Here is a 19,601-nt window from a genome sequence, read left to right as displayed (position 1 = left end):
TAATTACGATTTATCATTAAAAATAAAAGCAGGAAACTTTATTTGCGGACTTTTGAGATATAACGTGGGGAATGTAAAAAAGGCATGAATAACTCGGTGACGGTGGGATTAAATGTAAAACTGGTTACTTTGTGGATCATACGTCGCCATAAACTTCGCCAGATGAATAGAAGCGTCGTTAATACTAAATTCGTGATTGAAATAACAATTGCGAATCATGTTACATCAAAGAATAACGTAATTTCGTCACTACGTGCATGTTGACTCTAATACAGGGGATCAAATTTAACGGTTTTTACCTGTCATCCACTATAGTTAGTTACCGGGGTTTCAAATTTTGTTTACATTTTTAAAAGAAACTTTGAAAATTTTCGAGGAATGCGTTTAACCATTTTGTTTTGGCTTTCCTAAATATAAATAAACTTGAGTAGGTTATGAGAACATATGGGTTAGTAGTGTTGTATGTATGCAGCATAGACAGGCACAGGCTATTGGTATTGGATATATAACATTAACACCATACAAGATGTTATCCTATAAATGATGACAGTTCTGTTTACCGATTGACTGTTTCTGTCGGTAGCATTGCTTTGCCGAGGCGTCTGGCATTATTATCTGCAATAAGATTCATTTTAATAACATTTCTCTGAATAAACATTTTGAATATACATTTTAAATCAATACAAATTTAAAAAAATACACCCACAAAAAGCTGTTTTTAAATTTAGTTTGGTATGAATGTAAAATATTATCTTTATTTGCAATAAAAATGAATGCCTTATATACAGTGTTTGTAGAAGACCTAATATATAGTGGGATACTGTTCTATCCTATCATCACCTACCGGTTTATGGCACTGTAAAGTAAAGAGAAAAGGTACATTGTTCTGGATCAGGTCAAATTTTGTTAGATGACTTGAATATGGCAACAACTATGGGTGTTGGTGCAGGAATAATCATTCTTGGAGTATTTTGGGCTCTTGCCCTGATTTGTTGTTTCATATTTGTTCGTTCGTCAAGTGGAATTAAGTATGGGGCTCTCGGCTTGTGCATTCTTCTTATAGCCGTTACAATTATTCTCCTGGTTATTCCCACAGAAGACCCCACTGCTTTAGTATCTAGTGTCATTATATATGACAACTTAATTATATTACGCTACAGTTTTATAGCTGTTGGAGGATTATTCGTTTTTGTTGGACTTGCTTGTATATTTTACCTTCATATAATGCAACCCATTTATGCAAAACCTCTAAAGACCAAGTAATGCTTCTAAAGAGAAGTCTCTGAAAACTGCTCTGCATTTCAAGTCAACTGGTACTAAAATAACTGTTGTATGAATCAACGAATAAATCTGTAATATTGCGTTGACCCTTATTTTGTAGAATATTGTAGTTTTATAAAAAAATACTTGTAATGTGGTAATTGATGACCGTAATGTGGTGATTGATGACCGTAATGTGGTGATTGATGACCGTAATGTGGTGATTGATGACCGTTTCTTAAATACTTAGGACAAACTGTCGGATTAATCAACATTGTGTATTTGCACATGTACAGGAACAGATACGTCAAATTATCTACAAAAACAATGTAAACATCGGTAAAATTATAATAATACTACATAAAACAAAACAGGATCTACAACAACACAGTCAGCAGTCTTAAATGGCAAATGCAAAGTGATTTGAAGAAATAAAAAACTGTATTCAGTGTTAGAAAACAGGATATGCAACAACATGGTCAGTAGTCTTATATGCGAAGTGATTTGAAGAAATGAAAAACTGTATTCAGTGTTGGGACCAATGTCTCTGTTGAAGCACAGTGGCAAGCATGATCACTTTAGGTAAACGTGACTTGGTACCTTTAAAGCAGCTGGCATAATAATAAGGGCATTGGTAGCTTATTAGTACCAGCTAGTAAAGAATGAACAAAATCAATAAAATCAGTGTATATAGAAAACACATCTGAATAAAATGCCGCAAATGAAATGAATTTTTTTAGACAAGTTGTGGACAATGAATATTTAATTAAGCAACTAACCAGACTCTAAATAATTAATTGGGTTGCAGTTCCTGGTCAACTCTTGGTAAATCTACAACAAAAATACTTAGAAGGCTTTGGTCTTGGTGCATCCAAGTGCATTAAAAAATAAGGGAATATATCAAGGGTCAAAAAATTATAAAATCTTACACCACTTCACAATGTTAGTAAATAAAGACAATACTCAGAAATAAAAGTTCAATTCAATGAAGTGGCTTCATATAGTGTATGTAGCACCAAAAAACTGTTGTAATCAAAACATATCTTCAGTAGCAAGGTTGATTCAGGTGTAAATTTGCACCGAACTTTCTTTTTTTGACCCACACCTTCCAAGAGTAAGCCTGCCATCAATTTTGCTTGGCACATCTTCAGATTTGTAACACTCCTCCAGGTCGTCATATGTTCCATACCCGGCAGAGGAAAATGTAGAAATGCTTATGTTGTCTTCCTTGTACTCAATAATCGGCATGTGAAATGGATTCTTTCTACGTTTTCTTCGTCTGCGTTTAGCTCGAACCACATAAACTACAAAGACAGAAACCAGAACAAGGAGAACAAAAAGTAAAGTGCAAACAATGACAGTAGGGGTCAAATTGTGGTAATCCACTATGATCTGGTGCGTCACAAGTAATGTACTGTTAGAAGCTGTAACGTTGATGGTTGTATTATTTACCGTGGTAAGTTCGCTCGTCCATTTTGCGGCTGTAAACATAGACGGAGTTGGTTCATTTCCACTTCCCGCTTCAGTAACCATAGTTTCATTAGACATATTGAGCTAATATTATTATACCTGTAAAAAAAAGTTACCGATTTTTACCTTTAAACCAATAATCAACTGCGCACCATCCCCATCCTTAATATTTGGCAGACTTTCATACACTCGCACGATAAACTAACTGACTAAACAAAGAGCCAGCAGTCGTATTGATTGTTTCACACTGTTTCGTAATCGGCTTAAAGCAAAAACAACCTTTTTTATCGATTTCATATTCCCAAGCGCACGTTACGTTCTGAAAGGAGAAAATATTTTTAATAGATGACAATTGGTCACACGACCTGGCGCTAAATCCCATAAGCGGTAAGTCGCTTGGGATGGCCAAAGTTAGTGGGATGGCAAGATTCTTTCGTTTACATGTGTGCGAGCATTGATTTAAGAGAACGGTACACGACACATACCAAGTTGTTTACCCAACAGTTTTTACACATATATAATAATGTATTAAGTTTTTCTGCATAAATGTAATCTGTGTATATATTTCAGTACTTGCAGTTTAGATATACCCACGTTGCCTTCGCTTGCTTCCTATAACGCGTTCGGCTCATTTCCTGCAAAAAAGTGATTAAAGTGAAAAGCAAAGATAAGTTACTGCACAGTAAAGTGCATAAGTGTATTCGCAAAATTAATATATCTGTGGCAAATACATTGCAGTGTTTTACCTATAGTGTAAGTTTAAATTAGTAGGTCTACATATGGTTAAATAACTGTGACCATATAACCGTGACCATATATATATGCAACACATCCAAAGTATATAACATGGATTCACGAACTCTGTGCTACTGGTTCTACTTCATAGGATTTGTGGTGAGTGCATTTGTGTCATATGAGAATATACATGCTATATAATGCCCACATATCTTTAGTTTAAACTCTAAATTGCACATTTACTTTACAGGATCTATTTGCCGTCAGCATTGTCTTTCCTCTCATGCCTCAATATGCAAAGGAATTGGGAGCAAGTCCAGGTTTGATTGGTTTATTCGGTTCAATCTATGGAGCGATACAGCTGTTCTCAAGCCCAGTTATCGTGAGTTTGTCTGCTTGGGGGTGTATATATCTGTACCCTGTAATAGCCGCTGTGACACAGTGGTTAGTGCAGCTGTAATTCAGAGGTTTTGATTTCAAATTTCCGTTGGTGCTTGTGTCTTTGGGCAAGACACGTAACAACCATTGCTTTAACCAGGTGGTCACAAATAGGTTATCTAAATTGTCAGCCACACAGAAAAAAAGTCGCTTACAAAGTTACCTGCTGCAGAATATCCGTGTTATAACAACTTATTTTATGGCCACATGAAGTTAAAGCAAGTTAAGTTCATCCATTCATCACATTATTGTAAGCTATATAATTTAAATGTAACACTGGTTATATAAGAGCGAAATATTGAATTGTTTCAGGGACATTTAGGAGACACACGTGGTAGAATCCCAATTCTCTTCATGTGTCTTTTAATTGCCGCAGCTGGATATTGCATCTCTTCACTTTGCATTTATTCCCTTCTTCTGTTATCGATGCTACGTTTTATGGCAGGACTATTTAAACACACTCAAGATCTATGCAGGTATATGCTTAGCACTGTAAATTAATAAAAATAATTAGATTTTAAACTAAAATAACCCTTTTTTAGGAATTGTCTTGCAGATGTTGCCCCTAAAGGTGAAAAATCTAAAGCAGTCGGACAGTTAAATGCCCTGTCAAATATTGGCTTTATTCTTGGTCCCTCTATCTCTGGCTACATATCAAACAAGCTGGGGTTAGCAACTGGTATCACCATATGCTTTTTCCTTTGCGGACTTCTGTTCATTGCAAATGCGTGTGTGGTTTGGTTTTTGGTATGGCCCAATGCTCCTAGTGTGGTCAACCCTGTAAACCAAAGCAAGAAAAATAAAGAACAAAAATCAATGTGGAATCGTATCATGGAAATTGATTGGAAGGTATAAATAACATTGTTCATGACGTGCTGATATAAGAACTTTAATTTAAATTTGGCTTTTACATACCTAGGAAATAGGTTTACACTTTGCAGGAACCCTCATCTTAATTTTCTGTTGTGCAAATATTTATAATATTTCATTTATTTGATAGGTGCACAGTGGTCTTTTTCTTTCACGATTTCTGGCTGCGTTTGCCGTTTTAATTTTCCGCTCTTCGTTTGTGCTGGGATTGAAACACTTTTATCCATATCTTACACCGGCCGAAGTTGGCTATTTGGTCTCCTATAATGGTACATTGGGTCTTATCATTGGACTCACTATTGGATCAGTGTCTGCTTGCAAATATTATGCAGGCAATGAGGAAAAAATGCAGGTAAAAATTATCAAGAAACAAACTTTTGTATTGCCCATTAATTATTACAGTTTTTGTAATAAAATGTTTTTGTTTGCGAATTTACTTGTATTCTAACTAAAATCTTTTTTTTTGCTGTATTTTTAGATGCACGCTGCTCTTATTATTCCTGTTGGATTTGCGTTTATTGCCTTTTCAAACAGTCTTATTCTTATGATGCTGGGTATGGCTATATTAGTGGTTGGTACTTCTGCATCCAGAGCATGTGGTGTCGTTTTAACAACAAAGCGATCAAAACCAGATGAGGTATTGGCAACTGTAAATTTCTCTCTTAGGCCTACTAGTTAGACGGATTTTGTTACTCTATGAAAAGTTTAATAAAATTTAACTTTATATATAATTTTATTTACTATTACAAAAGTCACTGAAATTCATGTGTTTGCAGTTTGGTAATATCTTTATTTTTCCAACAAGGCTGGAAAATTGCTGGGTTTAAGTGCTTCTATTCTTTCTATTGCCCGTTCTGCTGGACCATTTGTTGCTGGAATGTCACAGGAATTCTCGTTTGCTGCCCCCGCTTACGTATCGTTTGTCACTTCCATACTTGCTCTGCTTGTTTATTACACACAGGTGTATCGGGTACACAAACCAATGTCACTTAAAATTGAGTGATTTCTCTGTGAAACTTCTTCCGATTTTTGTACTAGTTCTATCGATGTGCAATTTTGAAATTACTTGCTACTTTGCCGTGTGTGTAGGATGCTAAGCATTTGTTGGTTTTGTTTGATAGAAATGCAGTATGGCTTTTATATTGATGAGCTATGTTGTTTAATTTTGTTTTTAAGTCCTGTTTTTGTGATTTTGCCGGTCTTGAGATTTATGTGTTTTAGGAAATTTAAGTGTTTTACGTGTAAGGAATACATGCACCCATTAAACGAATCAATAGTTAATAAAAAATCAATTTACACAGACTCCTGAATAACGGATCGCTGCTGTTTTTACTTCTTTAATGTTAAAATATGCGCCACCCGCAGAGTTTGGGACCGATTTATTTTGTGATAAAGAACAATAGCGTCCGTTAGTGGCAAACCTTAAACTTTTCTTTAAACCACTGACGGGAGCTCTTGAGTCGTGACGACAGAACCAAGCCTTCGCATGAAAACATGCGCGTATTTTAAATGCAAATACACAACAACAGTAAAACAGTTCAATCGCGTGCTTGGTTTGTTAGGTTGCTCACTTGTTCTGGATCCCAAAGACCACCGGAGAATGCAGGAAGGTCAAACGACGTTGGTGGACAACCGTAAAGTGGTTCAAGAGTTCTGTGAACTATTGGAATGTTCCAAACAACTGTTTAATGGACTGCGGTAAGTGAAAATACCTTACTGTCATGTCTAGCCATCATATTTGGTATACCTCATTATATTTTATCCAAAAATTATTGTTAGTTATTTATATATCTTGTTTTTAAAGGGATTTACCCCAGTATGGCCAACGACAGTGGCAGCCATATTTTGCACGGACGTTTGAAACATACACTAAGCTGTGGAAGTTTCAACAAGAAAACAGGTGCGTTATTAAATTCAGTTGACAATTTTATATGTATTTGACTTAAAAATAGATTGCCACACATTGTACATAATACATGGTGGATTGACTTTACTATTACATGCCAATGTCGTACGTACGTCATATATGTTTGTTACTGCTGTATTGTTTTACCTTATGTTTCCCAATTCTTTTCTTTGTATTTACTATTTGAACAATACTGTTAATATTGAAAGTAGTTAAGAAGTCTTCTAATAAAAAGTTATGTTTTATGTCTGCTCACTTCTTATTTATACAGTTTGTCCTCCTAATAAAGGAATTACTTCAGAAAAACGTAAAAAAAAAACTAAAATAGATCATCTACAGATACCACATTTGCAGTTTACATTTTCATCTCTAACTGCATGTTTTCCATTAGATTAATTCTAGATCGTGATTACAATTTAAAGCGATGGCAAATCGGGGAAATCGCTTCCAAAATTGGCCAACTGTACTACCATTACTAGTAAGTGTTTATTAGAAATTCACTTACATTGTAATTTTCTTACATTATCTTTGTCCCGAAAAGTAGCTCTTTCTAATAGCATTATAAGTTTAAAGTGTCGTTGCATTATTTATGCTTATCGATTGCCAGTCCCCTCTCAAGGAACGGAATTTTTAATAAAAATCAATTTCCTCACGTATTGACAGATATGCTAGAGTAATAAACTGTGTTTGGCTAGAAGTAGTAACCAATGTTTTGTAATTTTATTTTGTAGTTATATTAAAAGGTTAAATATACCTTTGTGAATTATTAAATATTTAATTAAAAAGGGTAGCTGGCTTGGTGCAGTTGTAATTAATGTTTGGAAATTACAACTGCTCTTATTTTTACACAGACATCTAATTGCTGGTGAACTGTTAATTTCCCAGATGATTTTTCGAAACAAATGTAATTAGGACTTAAAAAATCACCAATTTGCTAAAAATGCAGTTTTTGAGTATTTTGAAATTTAAGTTAAAAATACATTTTGTTTTTAGTTTTGTTAAGCTTTATGCATTTTGATGACATAAAATTTGCAGTTGATTTTCTAATACCCACATTTCAAAATTTGTTTAAAGTTTAAGGACAAGTGAAACAAATTACTTAAATGAAGCATATCAATTCTATTCAGCCATTCGATCGAGGAATTATTACAAGAACGTCAGCAAGGAAGACAGGTGAGTTAGACATCACAACAACGCTGTAAATGTGTTTAGATATAAAATACATTGCTAGTTTGCTTACTTTGCTAAAACACAAATTTTATTTTTTTAAATTTTTTTTTCTTCGTTTCTGCCTGGATCTGCCAAACCATTAAGAGTTCACAGAAATGTCAAAAGTAGGATAATATTTTTATTGGATTTTAGACTTGAACCGCATAAATTTTTAATGCAAATCCTGTCATAGCTGGTCTGGCCTTCTGTCTAGCATGCAAATGCACTATAGTTTGGCTCAGTCTAGTCACTCGGCCAGAAGAATAAATAACACGAGTATTTCCATTTTCTATCTGTCTCGCAATTCTATCTCATTTTGTATTTAGTTATCTCATACCTTGTTAAAGTTTTACTGTGGATAAATTGAATGTAGAATAATTTACATAAAAGCAAGCCCTAACCACTTAATTGTTTGAAAACAAAAGAACCATCAAAAAAATTGTACCATTAAAAAATTTTCTTTATTAATTTTTTCATATAAATTTTGCAGTTCCGACCTTTTGTTGAAAAAACATCGTTACTACGCAAGATTTATTGTTGTTTGTCTTTTGCTCAATTATAAACAAGATGTACATGACTTGGTATCGGTGAGGTGTTGTTTTTATGAATTATTAATGTAACCTCATGTCTTGGGAATAATGAAAGAAAAGTAATTTGTAGAAAGAGCTTGCTGTGATTTGCTGCTCCATACACTAGAGTACAATGTGTGCGTGTGCGCCATTTTTTTAATTTTCCGCTTTTATTAATGGAATTCACGACCACCAAACGCACAAAATGTAGAAATCAGGAGATTCTTTCATAAGTCAACGGTATTCATAATTTAAAAAAATGAAATTTTTAAATTTATGATGTAAGTGCGTTAACCCCTCAAAAGTTGAAAACTTGCAATTTTCCTACAGCACAAATTTTAAAGTCTAAAAAATTATTTTTATTCACAAAAATGCACCTGTCCGAAGCTCACAATTTTAATGTAAAAAATGTAAAGTTTAAACTGTATTGGTTAATTAAATAATATCGTTTTTAATCTAACTATTCACTTGTTCAGGATTTTTCGAAACAAGTTCAAGAAAACAAACGAATTTTAAAAGAAACCGAAGAAACAGAATGGGACCAGGTGGTTCTTGAGATAAAAGAGTTTTTAGATGTAAGTGTTTTGAATAAATTTATACACCAGACTATGTGAGGGTAGAGGTAAATTGATTTTTATTTTTTCCAGTCCGAACCAGTTCAGATTCTTAACGCGGACACTTTCCAGCGCTGTGACGTCACTTTACGCATGAGTTCATCCAGTTTACCAGCACTTGAAAAAGGTAAAACTAAAAGAATACAATCCAAGATATTACTATCTCGGCACCCTAGCACAGTTGGTTTGGTTAGCACACATGCCTTTAACCCACATTGGTTCAAGGCTTGTTGCTACTAACATTGTCACCAAATGTGGTAAAATACTTAAGGGCATTTTCTTCCATTCAGTGGTCACTAATGGGTTGTATAAATTGTCAGCCATACAGAAAAAAACAAAAAAGCAATTACCCACAAAGTTACATACATGGTAACTCATAAGCTGACACGAGGTGTGTGAAACAAAACACCTGTGGTATAATAATAGTCCATTTCTGGTCACTTTAGGATGAAGCAAGTTGACTTCATCTTTCCTTCTTTATGTAAGCATCCTTTCCAGGTGTTCAAACCCGTGTTTCACTGGGTGACGCCATCATAGTAGGCAACTCTCCATCTCAAATGAAGTTCTCTGAGCTAACAGTTGATATGTTTCGCATGGTGCAGGTAAAACCCACTAAAAATACTAGTTTGATGCTCACTGATATTGATTGGCGTATTTGTCCTTAAAATACCCCTGAATGTGCAAAACAATCTGGCGTAAATTACTCATTTAAAATAGAATTTATAAAAAAACCAACACACTTTTTCCACCACACAGGAAAATCTATATGCCAATCCCTCTACCTTGTTTAGCGCTTTTGGTATGTTTAGTTTTAGGTTTAATACAAAATTTTACTACCAACTACAACTTAAACCACAATTTTTTTCTTATTTTTCTATATACAACTTAAACTGTTAAAGGATTTTTTTCCTTTTGTAATAGGTATTGGAAAGATCACCGTGCGTTACAGCTGATCCTGTGCAAAGATCCCAACGTGCTAACCCATCCCAGGTAAGCTTATTTACTCTATAACAAAATTAAAAAATATTACCAAATAAAAACAAAAAAAACATAGTTCTATACATCATTGTTTTAAAAGTCTAACCCAAATTTGTTTCAATCAGCAAAAAGCTTATTTCCAAGTTTCATATCATTGTAGGCAGTAAAAACAATGCGTAATTTAAATTGCATTTCGTAAATAAAACCCGCCATCTACTATTTAAAATTACGTCACTATGACGTATATATACCGCTAGATAAATTTTACAAACCCCCGATTCCTTAATCTGCCCTCAATGTATTATGCATGGTATCATGATCAAATAGCAGACTTGTGTGATGAAATTGATCACTAAGACACCTTGCCTTCCATACTTAATGTTGTGGAAGTGCATCTTTAAACACAGATGCTTCAAAATAGCATTTTAAAAGCCTATCTGTGGGTAATTGTAAAACTGCAGCAGTTTACTTAGGCATACGTCATTGTACCATAAAGATACCTTGTCAGTTGACACAGGACCATACTATTTTTAATTATTTAAAAAACAGACATTTTAAAGCCATCACTAGTAAAATACTAGCCTACAAATGTCGCATTTTTTTTAATTCGCTAGATTTTAATAATTACTCGCAAAGTAATACATGGTAACTTTTAAGCCGGCACGAGGTGTATTAACACCCCTGTTATAACGACTTCCGTTTTCCGGCCACGCGAGGATAAAGTTAGTTACATTTATTCATTCATTTCTATAATAAAACTAAATATATAAATGTCTTTACACCAGGAAAGTGCAGATCGCCTTATGAAGCGTGATAACCCACACAAGTACCTGTTGTACCGACCAACATTTTTCCAACTTTACACATTCCTTGCCACAGCTGTCAAAGTAAGTCGTCAATCAAACAAATAATTAATTCCCATTTTTTAAAAGAAGACTTTAGTTAAGTTAATTCTATTTCGAAATTTAAAAATTTGCGTTTTTGTATATACAGGTATAGAATTACACTCTGTTGTACCATTTTGTTAAAGAAGTAATTTTTAAATGTTTTTTTACTGCTAATTTTCTTTTTAAACATTAAATATTTTTTCCCCACTTCATCAGGAGCTTCCCCCAGCCAATGCACTTCTGCTCTACCTGTCAGCACATGGAAGTAACCGTAACCACAACAACAACTCAGAATGCACGGAAGATGGTACAATATTGTTTTAATAGTATTACAATAAAGATTTTTATAAAAAAATCTTTTTTTATGAAAAAATCTTTTCTAAAAGCTTTTTTTTATTTTCACATTAAAAATTGCGCCGAATTTTTGTTGGTGGGGTAAGAGGTTGTTTTAAACAATTTTTTTTAAACCTAAATTATACTTAAGAATAAAATTTTGTGGGTCTTTTTTGTGGCATGCCCCTTGTACGTTTTTTACTGTAATATGAATTGTGAAAATATTTTCCAGTATGTACCTATACTTATAAATCCACCAAATCAAACAGGAGGATATGAGCTTGGTGGAGTAATCACAAACGACCGAAAAGAAGATGACACATCAGTAAGAAAACAATCAACATTAAAAAACATGCACTGGTACCATATCATAATACCTCATGTTTCTATATAAAACTAAACCATTACATACAGCATACACCCTGCGGATCTATACCCCTTCACAAGGAAGCCAATGTTAATAATAGTTGACAGTGATAATGCAAATGCATTTTCCAATCTACCCAATTTGTTTGGACAACCAGTGGTCTGTCTAATGGCACCTGATCAGTTACCACATTCCACGAAAGGTTTGGTTTTGAATCAAATATTTGTATATAAATTGCAATTGTTCCAGTGTCATGGCAAAGTGTTAATGCGCCTGCTTCTAACCCAGAGGTAGTGGGTTCAAGGCTCGTCACTGCTACCATTGTGGGCGTATGTGTGTCATTTCACAACATTGCTTATTCAGTCTGTCAAGCTGGGTGACATTTACAACTCACCAATAAATTACAGCATAACTTCGCATTTAAAAATACTTTTACAGTTTCACCTGTAACAATTTTTCTAGATATTTTCTACAAATGTTTATTATCTCTCTTCTCTTTTGTAAGCTACACCTTTACCAAAGCTGGCAAGATATTTTTTGCTCAGTTTAATTTGTACTGCATTATTTTAAAATATTTATATTTTATTTGTGAAGTTTGCATTTTATAAAAATTCTTAATTCTTTCTTCAGAGCATTTTTCACGTGGTCGTCTTTTAACAAGTTTCCTATACTCACCTCTTATGGCGTTTATGCTAACATGTGGGATTGACCAAACCAGCGACCGTCTTTATGAAACTTGCTCCCAAGTTGTAGAAAAAGCATTACAGGAAGCTCAGCGATCATACCTGCGCTCAAGAACAATAGGTCTCTCATTTTCCGTTTAAAAATAAAATTTTTATTGTTTTTATTTGATTTAAATCATACATATTATTTTTTTTCAATTTTTTGGCTAATTGTTTACATTTTTTATTTGTTCAGATCATAGTTTTCTTCAATTTTTTGGCGACGAGTTTATTCGATTAATTCTGCTTCGCTTTGCGTTCTGCTACTGTACATTACGTCTGCATCGTGCATATAAGGTAAGCTTTCTATTTTTGCGATAAAACATAAAAAATTTTCGTAAAAATTTTTTTTTAAACAATGTAAAATGTCATCCATACCTAAATGAAATCATTTTGTGAAAATATTTTTTATCAAGAAGTTTTGAACCGCAAGCCTTCATATATGTAACATAATTCTGTTAATACCGTTCCCTGTTTTTGGTTTAACTTTGCTTACTATTAATATAAAATTGATATTCCTCAATCTGTAAAACAAAATTTTCCAATTATTTTTTTCCAATTTTCTTTCATTATAGGATAGCAGATTTTACCCAAAGTCCCATCCAGCGTTGCCAGAAGAAGATTTTGTTGGCAACCCAGCAATGAACAAAGCAATAATTGACATGGCAGATGTTTTGGGCGTGAGGGGTTTATTTCTTGACTGTAACCCAGCATAGAATAAACCTTTCAACCGTTTCATGAGATTAAGGATTTTCTGTTGTTTCAATTTTATTACCCAGTCTTTTACATACTGCCGATTTTAGCTGATTCATATACTAACATTGGATGTTTTGCGTACCAACACACTTAGTATACATATTTAACGACTTGTAATTTTACGAATGCTAAAAAATACACAAAATTGTCACAGAATACTGTACGATCGCCGTTACAATTTATAGTTTTTCGCTAAAATGGCACGCATACAAGATTTAAAAATGAATTTGATAATTATTAAAAATACACAGGTCTAAGTGTACGGTAATGAACTTTAAAATCAGAGACTAGGAAACTTTTAAATTAATAATTGGTTAAAAACAAAATAAACAATTTTAAACTTTAGAACTGTAAGGTGGCAAGAAAATTAATGCTGTTGGCTATAAATGTAGAATCTGTAAGGTGCAGTGAAAGACAGCGAACTTTTTGTAGTTTGTTACTAGTTATAAACATACCTATTTTGATCCTGTAATCTATCATATAGAACTAAAACAAACCATTCTTGTAAAAAAGCTTCAGCTGTTATGGCTGATAATTTACATTAAAGCGTATAGAAGTTGTTTACAGATGGTTCATTTGTGCAGTAAAAAATAAATCAAGTTAAAACATCCTATAAAGTGGGAGATTGTGGCAATTTTTGCTGGAAGGTAGACAGCTTTTGTTTTTCCTCATCTGTTGCTGGTGATCCATCATATACTTTATAATGTTCTACCATATTATGTCTGTAGCTATACTGCCATTCCCTTTCTTCTTCTAAGTGCTGCTTGTATTTGCTCTTGAAGAATCCAAGCTAAAGGTAGAAAGTTGTTTTGGTAATACAGTAAGAATATTTATATAGTATAATGTGCTACAGCAAAGTGTTGAACCTGTTTTACTTTAAGCACTTGGTAAAAAAGTAGTTTTAAAAGTGCAGCATTAGGAAAAGACTAATACATTAAAAGTTTTTTTTTCTGTATTAAGTTGTAATATAATATTTATTTAAACTTACCCTGCTTAGTGCAAGCACAGTTAATAGCAGTAATGCGACTCCAGCACAGATTGCAGCAACATAAACCCACCATGGTGTGTGGAAACCTGAACTTTCGGTGTCAAATGAAGTGAAATTGGCATTGAATGCACGTGTAGTGATCTGGATTGTAATTTTTAGGATAAAACCAAATTAACGATAACGTTTTAATTAAATTAAGATGTATTGTTTTGTCATATGTATCCTCGGACAAGCTACTTAATGTTAATTGCTTAAACCCAGTGGTTTATGGGTTGTCCAAGTTGTCAAACTTACAGAAAAAAAATAATGACCACAATTTCATATGTGGTCACTTTTAACAGGCAATAAGAACATAAACCCATGTTACCTGCCACTCAGTAATAAATAAGTGCAATGACTTTCATTCATTTACACTGAGTTTTGGTTACATTTAATTTACCTTTTTGCTAAGTTTGTTTTGGTGCCCTGATGATGCTACAATGTTGAATGAAGAAGCAGTGGAAACATTTGCATTCGATGAAATTTCAGCTTTCCAGATGAGTGCCTGTTTGATAACGTTATCATTAAAAATCATGTTGAGTTCTACCTCACAGAATTACCTGGCTGAAAGTGGATTTCCAAAGTCTGAAATGGAGAGAAATTTCCACTGAAGTTAACGGTTTCATATCTTCTAACTGACACTGAAGAACTTCGCATACAAAACCTAAAATGTACCTTTTTAGTACTCTTATACTCCAGTGATTTTAGTAACTGTAAGGTAACGCTATTTTGCTGCTGTAATGCGTGTACATAAAGTGATATTGAAAAGTAACAAATTTTTATATAAATTCATGCATCATACCTTAAATTTTTATTTATCTTATCAAAAACAATAAGGAAGATCAAAGTATTGAAACAATGAAGAGAAGGAAATCAACAGAGAAATGATGACAAACCACGCTTCGAATATAAGTTAGTGGAAATGAGCGTCAGCTCAAAAGCGTGGCTGTTGAACCCAACATATAGTGAACTCACATTAAGTTGTTAAAATTAAATTGGTCCAGCGCCGTGGCCGTAAACTAAATTGGTCCGACACAATTAGTTAGCATGCCTGCGTCTAACCAGAGGTTCTAGGTTCAAGGCTCGTTACTCCTACCATTATGGACACTCATGTTATAACGACTGTCGCTTTCCAGCCACGGAGGATAGATAACGGTACATTTATTTAATTATAACTACAATTAACTTTTCACTTACCAGTTGCTGTACAATCAATCTCTGTTGCGTAAAACTCAATAGAAGAAAGTGAGTCTTCCTTGGGCTCACCAATTCTCTTTCCAAACCTTGGTACATCAGTTGCTCCACGATTCACTGAAGTTCCGATTTGTTCTGTCGTGTTGATTTGGGCTGGGTTGACTAAGATATCCAAGTCCATACACTAGAATAAAAGGTACACTTTATTTAGATAAAAAGTCAATATATTTTAATAGAACAGCTTCTATATGCCTGTCACTACTTTTCCTGTACCATATGCTACATGTTATTTTAATTACGACTTATGTCAGTTTTCTATATAACTGTATTGTGTTGCATTAGATATTCATATGTGCTCCTGCAGTCACAACTTACTACACATGCTTCATATGGAATGCAGGAAACATTCGTCAAATACAGAACATCATGTTGACTTGGTGTTTCTGTTGGCCACTGTACCTGTAAATATAAGCTTTGAAAATTTGTATATGGTGTATATGGTCTTATAAGTTCAATAAATGAAAGTTACTTCTTTGTTACTGCCACAGCACTGAATTATCTACTTACCGAAACATCTGTTCTTGGAATATGAGAAGGCCCCAAGTTAACAAACTTGTAGGTATGTACAACTGCTGGACCAATGTCGTCAAAAGTTAGAATTGACTGTTTCTCCGACCCATTAAATGTGACATGATTATTTTCATCTCTGTTAAATAATATGGTAAAAATACCTTTATGTTATTATAATGTGGTCTAACTGCAGATCTCTTATTAATACACAACCCATATGCTTTTACAATATTATTTTAAATATTTGACACGTTCCTGGACTTTTTACTACATGGACCAACATATCAGATTAACAGTTTTTTCACACAATTTTTTAACCCACTGTTTTTTTGTAACATTTGACCCGTTATTTTTTCTTCCGCATACTTACACTTGAATTGCTAGATCGGCAATATATTTGACCATCACATCCAAATCAACTTCATTATCTACTGGGTTGGTTTCTTCACTTGAGGACGCTGATTGAATTGTAAAGTTTAAAAGCCCCCCAGTGAAGTTTTCTTTCACTGCAAACTGGAAGAAAAGGTTAGTTTGTACAATAAATGAATAAGTTTAGCAAGTTTTTCTCTCATGTAGCAGGGCAATGACAGTCGTGATTACATGGTGTTCCATTTCAAACACCTAGGTCTACCCAGGATCTATTGTTTGTAAGATTTGACCATTTTATTAATGTATAGCTGACAATTCAGTAACCAATGGGTAGAAGTAATTGTCCTTTTCTCTAAGGACAAATATGCCCACAGTGGTAGCAGTGGCCTGTCACATCTAGGTTAGAGGCAAGCGTGCTGACCACTGTGCCATGGAAAATAGATATATTTTTGTGTTTTTAATTTTAGAGTACATGCCTAGGATCACTTACAGAATATTACAATTCAAAGGTTTATAAAGGTGTTCTGATATATAAGACATGTGAACAATATTTAAAATAAGATAATTTTTTGTACCAGTAACTTAAAATTGCAGCTGCCGCCATCCATCATGTATGGATCTCGATGAGATAACATTAAGGTGTGGTGTGTTGCACCCTCATCTGCAGGACGTGGTGAATAAATCTTATTCAGGTTTTTAGGGTCCGTAGTTGCTATTCTCATGCAGTTTGCTGGCTGTTTAATAAATAGTTTAATTTAAAAATAAATATTTTTTTAAAAAATAGAAAGCTATATGTTTTCTATATTACAAGCAGCAAATCTTAAAATCCATTAATTTTAAAATAAGTAAAGTTCACACACCTCTTGTGTAGCAAGCTGGAACAAATAAAGTTGTGTACTGAAATTCACAGCAACAGAAACATCATATGCGGTGTCATTGAAATTCCAAACTGTCACATCAAGCTCCAACACTTGGTTTGGCCTCAGAGCCAAGACTGTTTCCCCTTGCCGATTATTTTCCATGGGCAATTGAGCAACTTTTTGTTTTGATTTTTTAGCTCCTGTGATTATGCCATTTATCCTTAGATCAGATTCACAGAGGGAATCACTGCATACTTTGGTAAATGTGACCTTAAAAGAAAAAAAGAGGATTTACCCTTAGGTGCGTACTTTAAATAAGTAAAAAATGACGAAAAATTAAAACGTTAATTCGGGTCGAAAAAACACAACATATTATTTTACACAATAGTATCGCCTAAACCGCGATTGAGAAAAACACAAAGTAGCTCTTTAAGAATACACTGTTGCTTCATGTTACCTCTGTCCTTGCTTGATTTGCATCAAAGATATCAAGAAGAGCCGATTTCTTTGATACTGTCATTTTCGGTGACAGTTTGTATTCTACGCTCACTATAAGTGGTTCAAGTTGTTTGTATATTGGCAACTGCAATGCAGAAATACTTTCTAATTCATGGTAAAACTCGGCATATATGGTTTACCCATTGGATTATTAAGAGACACAGTTTTGTCAGTAATGTATATTACCTTTAAGTACAATGTTGATTCAATACATTCAGTTGTATTACTGATAATTTTGAGGTTTCCTTTGTATTTATTAAACCGCCCACGTGGTTTTGCTCCACTGTAGTCAACATCTGCTTCAAATTGGTACCTGAGAACTAATCAACGAGAGTTAAAGTATATTGTCCAGCACCGTGGCACAATGGTCAGCATGCTTGCATTTATCCTAGCAAACAGTGTTTAAAACACAACACCTGGGTTATAACGACTGTCCTTGCCCAACCAGGTAACAATAAAGAAGTTACATTTAGACTTAGACATACATTTTTTTTACTATTTTTTAACTTACTTATTGCTTCTGGAGTGCTGACACCATAGGCATGAAAACAAGCTTTAACAGTGACACATGTACGAGTTCCATTATCATTACACGAATCATTTGTGTGCGCCTCACTAGGGGTAGTTGTGTTAATGACTTGCGGAGAAGCAGATACACTTAGGTCGACATGGATCACAGGCCGTGAAAATAATATCACAACCCTGTCGTTTCCGGGAGCACCAACGGCAATATCTGTAAAATATATTTTAAGTTATAACGTATAACCGATAAAGTATATGTTCTGTATTGGACCTTGGGAAAAGTTAACTTAAAATTGAAAACATCACTATTTTCTCATTTCTGCACCTATAACTAGGTAAAATAACATAACTTAATTGGGTATTTATCTCTTCTAATACAGGAACGAAGATCAGATTGATTAGCACAACTGAGAGATGGAAATTAGCAACAAAACGACAGTCATTATACATAAGTTGAATTCTACATACATGGTTAATTCAACACATTTACTGGATATGTTTTTTATTATAAAGTAAAACTATATTTAAAAGAATAAAACTAAACAATAGCTTACCATTGTAACCGTTTTCATCCACATCTACTCCTGCAAATAGCGAGTAGCTGAAATATACCGGACGCTTCTTTTTTTGGGAAGCTCGGATTACTTGAGATGGTACGGGAGTAATTCCTTCCGGCCGACCATTGTAAATGAAAACAGCACCTGCCAATTAGAAGTAGTTTTCTGGCTCAATACTTTTTATGACAGCTTCATATTTGAAATTAAGGTTGGTAACTTCTATTGTAGAGTCTTGTTTGAATTCAGTGACACATCTACCTTGTTTTGATCAATCTGTTCTTTAAAAAGTTACCAAGCTCAAAAAGGCAGAACTTTATGGGTAAATTTGGTATATCAATTATTTTACAAATAAGTTGTGAGTGAATGAATGAATGTAACCTCCATCATCCTCACGTAGCCAGAAAACAACAGTCGTTATAACAGATATTTTCTGTTTCATTTGGCTCATCCTGCTTACCAGTTACCACATATATAACTTTGTGTGTGATTGTTTTTATTCAATTTGGCTAACAATTTAGACAATTAATTAGTGAATACTGGTTTGGAGCAATTACTGTCCTGCCCAAAGACACACACATCAATTATGGTAGCAGCAATGAGCCTTGAACCCATTACCCCAGACTTACAGGCAGGCAAGCTAACCACTATGCCACAGCGCATACTTACCATCTCCATCCCTAGTTGACGGCGCTCCAATCACAATATCATTAAATCCGTCCATGTTCAAGTCACCAGGCGTTGCAAATGAGAAACCAAACCTTGCTCCTATCTCATTTACTCCAGAGAGAACAACTTCTCTTTGGGTGATACTACCCTCTGTTTCATCTAGAGGAAAGAAAAGTAATATGCAAACATAAGTTTTTGGTAGTTTTCTAGGTAAAACTCGTCCG

General features: G+C 34.1%; 4 protein-coding genes across 5 annotated transcripts in view; 2 read left to right on the top strand and 2 right to left on the bottom strand.

Annotated features, from left to right (window-relative positions):
- Nucleotides 1-1,519: 1,519 nt before the first annotated feature.
- LOC100176010 lies at nt 1,520-2,993 on the bottom strand. The gene has a single exon (XM_002127808.5). The coding sequence runs from the start codon at nt 2,806-2,808 to the stop codon at nt 2,323-2,325; it is 486 nt and encodes a 161-aa protein (XP_002127844.1). The 5' UTR covers nt 2,809-2,993; the 3' UTR covers nt 1,520-2,322.
- Nucleotides 2,994-3,266: 273 nt separating this feature from the next.
- LOC100183840 (major facilitator superfamily domain-containing protein 9) lies at nt 3,267-6,182 on the top strand. Its single transcript, XM_009861414.3, has 7 exons — nt 3,267-3,624; nt 3,716-3,847; nt 4,216-4,379; nt 4,446-4,752; nt 4,904-5,125; nt 5,252-5,410; nt 5,579-6,182. The coding sequence occupies exons 1-7, from the start codon at nt 3,577-3,579 to the stop codon at nt 5,774-5,776; spliced, it is 1,230 nt and encodes a 409-aa protein (XP_009859716.1). The 5' UTR covers nt 3,267-3,576; the 3' UTR covers nt 5,777-6,182.
- A 20-nt stretch (nt 6,183-6,202) lies between these two features.
- LOC100186211 (protein SCAI) lies at nt 6,203-13,267 on the top strand. Its single transcript, XM_009861413.3, has 16 exons — nt 6,203-6,471; nt 6,578-6,673; nt 7,071-7,157; nt 7,754-7,852; nt 8,379-8,475; nt 8,934-9,032; nt 9,105-9,198; nt 9,570-9,673; nt 9,993-10,061; nt 10,835-10,936; nt 11,153-11,243; nt 11,539-11,629; nt 11,684-11,838; nt 12,267-12,440; nt 12,555-12,655; nt 12,934-13,267. The coding sequence occupies exons 1-16, from the start codon at nt 6,260-6,262 to the stop codon at nt 13,072-13,074; spliced, it is 1,812 nt and encodes a 603-aa protein (XP_009859715.1). The 5' UTR covers nt 6,203-6,259; the 3' UTR covers nt 13,075-13,267.
- LOC100179088 overlaps nt 13,211-19,601 on the bottom strand; it is a 13,549-nt gene continuing 7,158 nt past the window's right edge. For both annotated transcript variants that reach the window (XM_026836003.1, XM_002124051.5), the window contains exons 15-29: nt 19,378-19,536; nt 18,709-18,855; nt 18,144-18,365; nt 17,819-17,952; nt 17,592-17,717; nt 17,135-17,404; nt 16,850-17,008; nt 16,276-16,418; nt 15,903-16,041; nt 15,711-15,794; nt 15,339-15,519; nt 14,702-14,805; nt 14,542-14,646; nt 14,103-14,243; nt 13,211-13,904 (exon numbers count right to left, since the gene is read on the bottom strand). In XM_026836003.1, coding sequence (XP_026691804.1) covers nt 13,725-13,904; nt 14,103-14,243; nt 14,542-14,646; nt 14,702-14,805; nt 15,339-15,519; nt 15,711-15,794; nt 15,903-16,041; nt 16,276-16,418; nt 16,850-17,008; nt 17,135-17,404; nt 17,592-17,717; nt 17,819-17,952; nt 18,144-18,365; nt 18,709-18,855; nt 19,378-19,536 — 2,294 coding nt within the window. In that variant the 3' untranslated portion in view covers nt 13,211-13,724. The remainder of the gene's footprint in view (nt 13,905-14,102; nt 14,244-14,541; nt 14,647-14,701; nt 14,806-15,338; nt 15,520-15,710; nt 15,795-15,902; nt 16,042-16,275; nt 16,419-16,849; nt 17,009-17,134; nt 17,405-17,591; nt 17,718-17,818; nt 17,953-18,143; nt 18,366-18,708; nt 18,856-19,377; nt 19,537-19,601) is intronic.

Source organism: Ciona intestinalis, chromosome 9 (assembly GCF_000224145.3).
Source record: "Ciona intestinalis chromosome 9, KH, whole genome shotgun sequence".
Classification (NCBI taxonomy): Eukaryota; Metazoa; Chordata; class Ascidiacea; order Phlebobranchia; family Cionidae; genus Ciona; species Ciona intestinalis.
This window is presented reverse-complemented; position numbering and strand designations above follow the sequence as displayed.